We start from the raw sequence: 8711 nt of genomic DNA on the forward strand, positions 1-8711 counted from the left end.
TAAATTATTAGGGAAGGTTGATTCTCCCTTAGTTTATAATGATAAGCCCAAATTTGTTTGTTCTAAAGATATTTTTCAGTTGAAAACTAGATAGTGCTCTTCAGGATCTAAAGCTGAAACAGAAGTTACTGAATGTCTTAATTCAGACTTTTCCTTGGTAGAATGTGGTGCTCTTCTATTAAGAGCAAAAGGTGTAATTTTTTAGCAGTAAATGTTCTAATGTGTTTTGGGTACATAACACACTACCTCTAACCAGATGGGTGTGATGGCTCTATGGTTTCCATAAATCCGTATGTTTGAGTTTTAGAAAGTTAACCAGTCTGCACATTTCATTCATTTAGTCCTAAATTAAGCCTTGTAGAGATTGCAGGTAGTAAAATGCATTTTAAAGTATAGATTTCTGTATAAAACTTCTCAATTCACTTCTACCACATCAGAGGCAGCCAGCAAACATGGGCTACGTTGTTCAAAGCTTAAATTTTCAAAAGTGTATTTTGGAGACATAAATGTTCAAACGTAGATCCAAACAGAAGTGTCCCTCTAAGACCATTTTTTGATGGCCTTTCTGCATGATAGAAATCAGAAACAAGTTACCAATCGTAAGAGTAGCTACCCATCCATTTTTGAAATAAAATTAAAGGTAACTGTGAAACAGTACACCTATGCTTCTATTTGCTCTTTCAGAGGTTAGTTGCAAATAGTTTTAAAATCATGTCTCCGTTTAAAAAAGGTAGATTTCTCCACAAAACTCATCTTTTGAAAGACACAGTAGTGCTAATTGCTTGTAATTACTTATTTCAGGAAATGTATATTTACACAATTGTATTTGTTTTAACCTTTCTTTTTATACATATTGACTTCTTCTCCAGTAAGTCTAGGCAACAGGAGATGAACCAGAAAGGTAAATTTAAGGAATTTTTCTTTCAAGGAAATGCAGCTATTCGTAGTCCATTCCACAAATGGAAGGAAAAAAAATCTGACATTTTTAGTAAAATTTAAAACTGAAAGGGCAAGAGTAAATCTTAGTGATTTATTGCCATGTAAGTTTTTTACATGGGGTTTATTAAAGGAGAATTTATTACTAACTTTTCAAGTTATATATAGGAGATTGTTGAAAGTTTTTCATTTTAAGTTCTGGAAGCACAACTCATCGTGGAGCCAAAAAAGAAGGAATGTGACCCAGTTGCTAAGTAACAAGTTTCAGTTACTTCCAGATTCTGCAGAGAAAGACTTGCACTCAGAAGTCAAGACTAGGGCAGAAAGAGAATGATCAGATTAAAACCTGACTAACTTTTAGCACTAAAGAGCTTGTATCCTTTTGCAGCAATTTGGAAAACCCTTTTACATAAAAAGTCTGTGGTAAATTGATTCAGTTGTATGTATCCCGTCAGGAAGCATTTTATACTCAGCACTTTGAAAGAAGAACAGGTAATCTGCAAAAGCCTTTAGTCTGGCTTGTGTTCACCGTTCCTTATTTTTGGAGTATCTTCATAGGTAGATACAAACAAAGCTATTCTGGTTTTATTTCTTGGTAGGAAGAGAATGCCATAATATTTAATGTATATGTGGCTTTCAACTACCTTCAGTATTTAAAACTTCCCGTTTGATTCTTGCTGTTAAGCCAGATTTCTTATATTTAGTTTTACTTTAGAGTTTTCTAATTTAACTTCAGCAAGGAAGAGTTTGTAGAAATATTTTGTTGCTGTTACACTGTCAAAGACTGGCTTTTTTGTTTTCACTTCAGAGTTCAAAATTTAGTTCAGAAGTTAATTTCCTGGTCAAAATGTTTTCTTACCTTAAAAATACAGTCATTTTCTTTAAGTCTTTCAATCAATAACAGTTTCCTGAAGAAATTGTCATTCTAAAAGACCAATAGCAGTTGGAGAATATTATGAAATCTACTTTAATTGTTTGGTATAGTAGAAATAAAGAAAGTCAGAAACTTACTACCCCTCCTTTGAAAATAAATGTCTTGGGTTTTAGTTTGCTTTTATATAGCATGGGAATTCTCTGTCCTATGGCATTTTTTTGTTCCATCATCAATTCTTAATTGGATTTGCAAAATTGAGGTTTTAATTTGATTTCATTAAGAATCAGATTTTCATCACAATATAGTTGTTGAAAGTAAAAATGTAGAAAGGAAGCATGGCAAGGAATATGGACCACACATCAACATAGTGACAAATGTATCGATGAATGTTCACAAGTAAACATAAACTAATGAAATTGCCTCTTTTTACTTAACCTTGCATGCACTGTCTTATTAACGGGAAATAACCCTAACTTGAGGTTATCAACTAGGTCATATTCCCAAGTTCCACAACAAGAACATGTTGTTACAGTTTGGCATCCAAATTGAATAAATCTTTCTGTTTCGTTTCCTTCTTTCATTACAGCTTTGTATCACATTTTATAAACCAGGGTAAATGTTAATATTGGCAACGTACAATGTTGGTGTCACAGCACAGAATTTGTTCTTTGTAAATATTTTTATAAAATATAGACTATCTGTATCATTGTCATGTTTCTGTTATGGCAATTGGTGTTGAATTTTGTGTGCAGAACTGGCAGAGAATTGAAAGCACAATGGCTGCTCTAACCTGTGACACGCAAGAAGAATGATGTGGCTGATGCTGTACTTGGTTGGTTGCCTTTGACTCCTGAGTCCAGTTGATTTCAGTTTATAGCTGGTTTGACAGAGGTTTTTGTACCTCTGGGCAACATGTGCTGGGCAGCATGGCCTAAAAGTTCCCTGTGTAAAAATACTGACTAGAAAATGGTTGTATAAAAGTGATTGCCAGCAGTTGATCAGCTAGAAATGTTTATCCTTAAGAAAACCCCTGTTATTTGTTTCAGGAAATCGAAAGACTGGAAAGTAAATTAAATCAGAGCCCAGAAAGGTGGCAGCTTTTGTGGGAAAGGGTCAAAATTAATCTAAAGGATGACACCAGACAAGACAATGTAAGTAGCAAAAGAGCTCATCCAACACAATAATTCTGTTTCTGCTATACAGGATACCTGGGGCACTGACAAAATGACTGTATTTCTTGGAGTAAAATACTGCTCTTGAAAAATAGAATATGTTGTTCTAACCCATGATACTGGCTCTGTGTTTCTGCATGTAGAAAAATATATCGATGCTTGTGGTATTTATCTAATTGCTTTTCCAGAGTAGATTAAGGGATACAGACAAAATGAGCACGAGCATCTTACTGATACACAAATATATGACTTTATATATTTAAAAGATTCTTGAAGTACAAAAAAACTCACTTCCTGAAGGTAGCCAAAAGGACATCACAGAGTTTCAGAGATGAGTAAAGATATTTCCATGTCTAAACGGAATTTTGGAATTGTAGATTCTAGTAAAGGTTTTGCTTGTGTTTCCAATTCTTGACTGCAGTAAAAAGAATAGCTGACAATATAGATATTTTTGAAGTCAAAAGGTGCCTCTTTGCTATCTACATGCATTAGGAAGAATGTTAGATACTACTTTTTGTAAGCTTTCCCTATAAACTTGGCACAGTGAGTTACCAGCTCAAGATTGTACCCTAACTCTTCAGCTTCATGTTCTTGTTCAAATTTGCCAGCCTCCGTGCAATGGTTAGTCACAGCACTAATTTGTTATTTGTCCTTTGCTCTCAGGAAAGCAATATGCTTTATGCCTGTCAGAGTCGTTCAAGTTCCCTTTATATCCTAGATGAATTCAAGATGAAAAAAAATTTATCCTAGCAAACACGGAATCTTTTTATTGAACTGGATGCAGAAAAGAAATTGCAAGTATAAATATCCCTGATAGCAGTCTCCTGTCCAAGCTGTTATTTAAGGATTCTCAGCTAAATGCAATAGCTAAGGGTCAGCCCCAAAAATTCTATCTCTAGGATGCTGTCATTTAGATTAAGACCAAATTCAGGACCCCTCTTGTTCCAGGTTATTGAGATTCTACTAAAGTTATTTGGATCTATAAAGTAGCTCTTGGAAAATGCACTCGTCTTCCTTCCCTCCCTTCCCTCCTTTCCTTCCCTTCCCTTCCAGCCCTATGAAATTAGGGAAATACAGTGTATCCAAAATCTGACTAGTTCTAGATGCTTCTGAGAAAGCGAGGGAAATGTTGTTCAAGATTATGTCACTGGAATGTACACGGCTTTTCTGAAATACTGATTTCTCATACCATGTGAACCCTTCTGCTTAAGAAATGAATTGAATTGTTGTCCCTCTGACTTCTTTTCTGAGGCAGCACTGACTTGTATTATGAAGATTTTTTTCACCTGATAATAATTCAAAATTTACGCGTTGTACCACGTATTATCAGTATAAAGTTGAGACAGTCTCACAATGCAAGACATATTGCGTTACCTTTTTTCTTTTATTTTCATCTTTTTTAGCGCCGGAGACATCCTTCTGGCTCCTCAGGAATGATGTCAGCTAATCTACATTCCTATCAAAAGAGGTCTTTGTTGGAAATACCTGACAGTGGGCTGGGTGAGGAACAGAGTGCAAGCATCCCTCCCTCTAATGGAGTAGACAGAAGAACAACTACGCTATACAATCATTTCACATCAAAGAATGATGAAAACAGGTAAACTGAATAATTGCAGAGTATTTATGAACCTTGTATTAGCTTGGCACAAGTCCCTGCCTTAGGAAAAAAAAATATGAAATTTTCTTATGCACGGAATGCTTTGCAACTATTTTTTTCCCTCTTTGTGGTTTTGATTACATTTAGTTGTCTTGATGGATGGGCCTCTATCTCCTAGCAGTATCTTTTAATCTTCCCCTTTATATGCACAAAGAAATTGTAGCTGCACATTTAATGCATCCGAAGTACTGAAACAGTGTTTATCAGTGTACCACAGTTACAAATAACTAAACTATTGGTTTAAAACCAATTTGTTTTACTGCAGTAAAAGAAGTGTTTGAATAGGTCTGTAGTCATTTGGGGGCTTTTGTGTATCACTAGTATTCATATTATGGAGTCACGTGCCATTTGTGTTTTCTGTACCTTTCAGGTCTTTTGAAGGTACGCTATACAAAAGAGGAGCTTTACTAAAAGGTTGGAAACCTCGCTGGTTTGTGCTGGATGTGACGAAACACCAGGTAAAACCTTTTCAGATAATGGATTTTTTTATGACTGTTTTGCTGCTTTTTTATTTACTGGGTTTGTATAGATTGATTTTACAAATAATACTGATAATGATTATTTTCAGAGACGATGTGTCTGTTACATCACTATAGACCATATATCTATGTTTATCTTGTGTATCTTGTAGCTGACGCACCATTCAGAATGGACAGAGGCTTTTTAGTACTTTGGTTTTTTTTTAAACAGTGATAACTGTTTAGCATATAATCATAAAAGATTTCTTGGACTGGAAGTCATGCATTATTTTTCGGGCCCAAACATTTTTTGACTGCTTCATACCTCAGGATAAAAAAGCCAGGCAGCATAACTTGCTCTTTAATATGACCTCTTTAGTTTCCAAAAGAGCTAAAAACTTTTTCTGAGTGTGAAAAACTTTGAAGTTACTTCCTCGAGTGCAATTGGGATGCTGAGAGCTAATATGATAACTGATAGCAAGTTTAATTCAGCCATTCGTGTTGAAACTGTAGTAGTTATTGTATGCTCGGTGTGTGTTTTACAGCCTTTTTGTTCCCCAAGCACTTTGCCATGAGCGTTTTTCTTTGCAAATTAAAGGGCATTATATACTCTGGAAAATCACGATCTCAATTGCTTCAGCAGAGAAATCCACTTACTGCACTTGCTTTTTAGTGCTTTTCTGTAACCTGTATTTGAGAAAGAATCCCTGTGTGAAAGTCTTTTCAAATATGGAGAACGGGATAACAGATCGCTCTGAAATGAGTTTGAATTTTGTAAATGACTTAGAATGAGTTAAAATTTCATCTCAAATCTGTATTTCTAAAAGTCCTGAAATGCCAGGTTCCTGATTGAACAATAATTCCAGGTGCCATATATAGGAGTATTTTAGTTTAGTGACATATATCTAGTAGCAAAATTATTCATAAATATTCTGATAAATCATTGTACAGCAAGGAGTACTAAAAACAGAGGAGATCTGTTGGTCTAGACATTTTGCCCAATTTACATTGTATGCCGGAATTCTGCAGTGGAAATTTGTGGTCTCCTGTACTTTAAATAATGTTTGGTCATCGGGCAGTAATCTTCATTGAGGCAAATATTCCACACAGTGTGGGTTGGAACCTCTGAGACTCATGTATGCTTTTGTTCAGAAATATTAATTTATTGTAATCAACACACTTAAAAAGATGTACTATAGATAAAGACAGTCATTTTTAAAAATGCTAATTGAGGATTTCTAGATTAGTGTGGTAAAATACCAACAAATGTGCTGATTATAATTATTCTTCCAGATAAAAGGAACAAAAGGTTCGTTTTGCAGAAGAAAAAAATACTTTCTCATTTTTTGTATAACCAAATATCCTCCTGAGTATCATAGGTGTAGGAGCAATACAGGTCAATCTTAGCTGGAATCCTGTTGTTTGACCTTTGCTATAAAGGTTATGAAGGTTTGCTTTACTATTTTGCATTGGGGGTTTTGTGTTTGGTTTTTGGGGGGGGGGGTTGGGTTTGTTGGGTTTTTTTAAAGCAAGTATTAGATTTTCTCTTCTGGAACTTGTTTGCTTATTGAAATTCAGTTTAAAGAGTGGTTAACATTCATATCAAAGTATCTTTGCAAGGAGAAAAAAAATGCAAACTTCATTCAACCACTAAGTGCAGTATAGGAAAATGTGAGTCTTCTATGTAGTTCATAATTATCTAAAATTGTACTTAAATTTTTGCTGATCATATTAAATTCTTGAAATATAGAGAATAAGTGTTCTGTTAACTCTTTGGTGAAATGTTAGTTTTAATGTAATGAACAGTGAAGACGTGGTGTCTGTTAGAAAAACTGATAAGGAATGCTGAATCTTAAAGACCAGGTTCTGCTTTCATCCTTCACTTGTCCTCTGCCCAGAAGCAATGCATGACTATTGGAAGCTTCTCTGCTCTGAAACTCTGGGGACAAAATGCTCCTCCCCCGACTCCCTGTCCGCACCGGAGCAGATGGTATCTTCGTATCACCCAGAGATGTCAAATAGAGGACTGGCCAGTTAAGGGCTATCACCAGTCCCACCATTTTGTATATACCAAACCTATGTTTTCTGTCAGTTGTGTCTTAGAAGTTTCCCATGTCTGATGTCCTCAGGTCCTAATACTATTTGTCCCTCCCACCCTTACCCCTCCATGCCCCCAAGTTGTATCCAGAAAAGGGAAGAAGTGAAAGGTCCATCTAAATAGCGTATTTGGATATTTTTTTTCTCTTCTGGTCAAGCTGCGATACTATGATTCTGGTGAGGATACGAGCTGTAAGGGACACATAGACCTTGCAGAAGTCGAAACTGTGATTCCTGCTTCTCCAACAATTGGAGCCCCAAAACATGCAAGTGAAAAAGCATTTTTTGATGTAAGTATATCTGATCTTTACTTGGTCTTTATGTGAAAATTTATTTCTTGGTGTGTTTAACCTACTACTTTCAGTGCTGCCGGAAGGTGTGAGCTAGGAAGGAGCTGTCATGCCAACTCAAAAGAAAAAGTTTTTATACAGTCAGCATCTGACCCTCACTCTCAACAGCAGCAGTTCAAAAAATGTTACATTCAGGACCAGTTAGTACATTGAGTATTACAGTGTAAAGTAAAGTTTGCAAGTTTCTTTTTCTATTTAGTGTGTGGACTTGCCTGTCTTCATATTATTTTTTTTTTTTTTGCAGTTGAAGACAAATAAACGTGTATATAATTTTTGTGCCCAAGATGCACAGAGTGCTCAACAATGGATGGATAGGATCCAGAGCTGCATTTCAGACGCTTAGAAAGGAAAAATGTTCCATAATAAAGACACATTAAAGCACCTCTTCCTGTAAGAAGCTAAGTCCTGAAATGTTGCTGACAGACAACCAGCCTTCCTTACATTTCAGCCATAAACGTTTATAACATGCTAAAGTTCCTTTTCTGTTTAATGATTATAACCACTATAACTGCTATTTCTTTCTGCAGGGAGGACTTTGAAAAATGATAATCCATTTATCCTGAACTTCTACTTTCTTCTGTACAATTTCTAGCTATAAAAGTGGGCTATATTTGCACTATCATCTAACCCTGGTTTTCTCATTCTGTTAGGAAACCTGTCCAAAGGAAACTGTAGAAATTTTCCCTCCAACAGGAAGTGTATTTTCACTTTATTTATATTTTTGAGCAGAATGTTCTTATTTCCAAGCTAGTCACTAATAAGAGGGAACATGTCTACAATTCCTAAAAATAAATAAATAAATGAAGCTTGTGAGTCCAGTGACATATATATCAGGTCGCCAATGTTTATGATAGACAGTTGATATTTTAAAGACCGAAAAGTGAAATTGCCCCATACCAGACTTTCAAGTGTCTTCTCAGTGTGCAGGTTATTCTCTAATCTTGTGCTCTACTGAGTGCTTCTGCAATGTTGTTATGGAATTTCAAATTCTAAGGATTATCTGAAGATCATAGCACTTTCATTTTAGATTCTGTTTGCAATTACAATGGGATAAATGAAAGAAAACTGGCCGACACTATCCAGGAGAAACAGAAAACAACAAACTAGGAATTCAGTAGAAGAAAGATCTCTTATGTGTGAGTTGTATATGTTAATTTATATGCTGTT

The 8711-nt window shown here is 35.4% G+C and overlaps 1 protein-coding gene across 1 annotated transcript in view; it reads left to right on the forward strand.

The window, feature by feature from the left end:
- Nucleotides 1-8328, forward strand: part of SBF2 (SET binding factor 2) — a 217886-nt gene extending 209558 nt beyond the window's left edge. Inside the window, exons 35-39 of the mRNA XM_009890946.1 lie at nt 2857-2961; nt 4386-4579; nt 5010-5097; nt 7353-7484; nt 7789-8328. Coding sequence (XP_009889248.1) covers nt 2857-2961; nt 4386-4579; nt 5010-5097; nt 7353-7484; nt 7789-7887 — 618 coding nt within the window. The 3' untranslated portion in view covers nt 7888-8328. The remainder of the gene's footprint in view (nt 1-2856; nt 2962-4385; nt 4580-5009; nt 5098-7352; nt 7485-7788) is intronic.
- Nucleotides 8329-8711: the final 383 nt, after the last annotated feature.

Source organism: Charadrius vociferus, unplaced genomic scaffold (assembly GCF_000708025.1).
Source record: "Charadrius vociferus isolate BGI_N301 unplaced genomic scaffold, ASM70802v2 scaffold248, whole genome shotgun sequence".
In the NCBI taxonomy this organism is placed as follows: Eukaryota; Metazoa; Chordata; class Aves; order Charadriiformes; family Charadriidae; genus Charadrius; species Charadrius vociferus.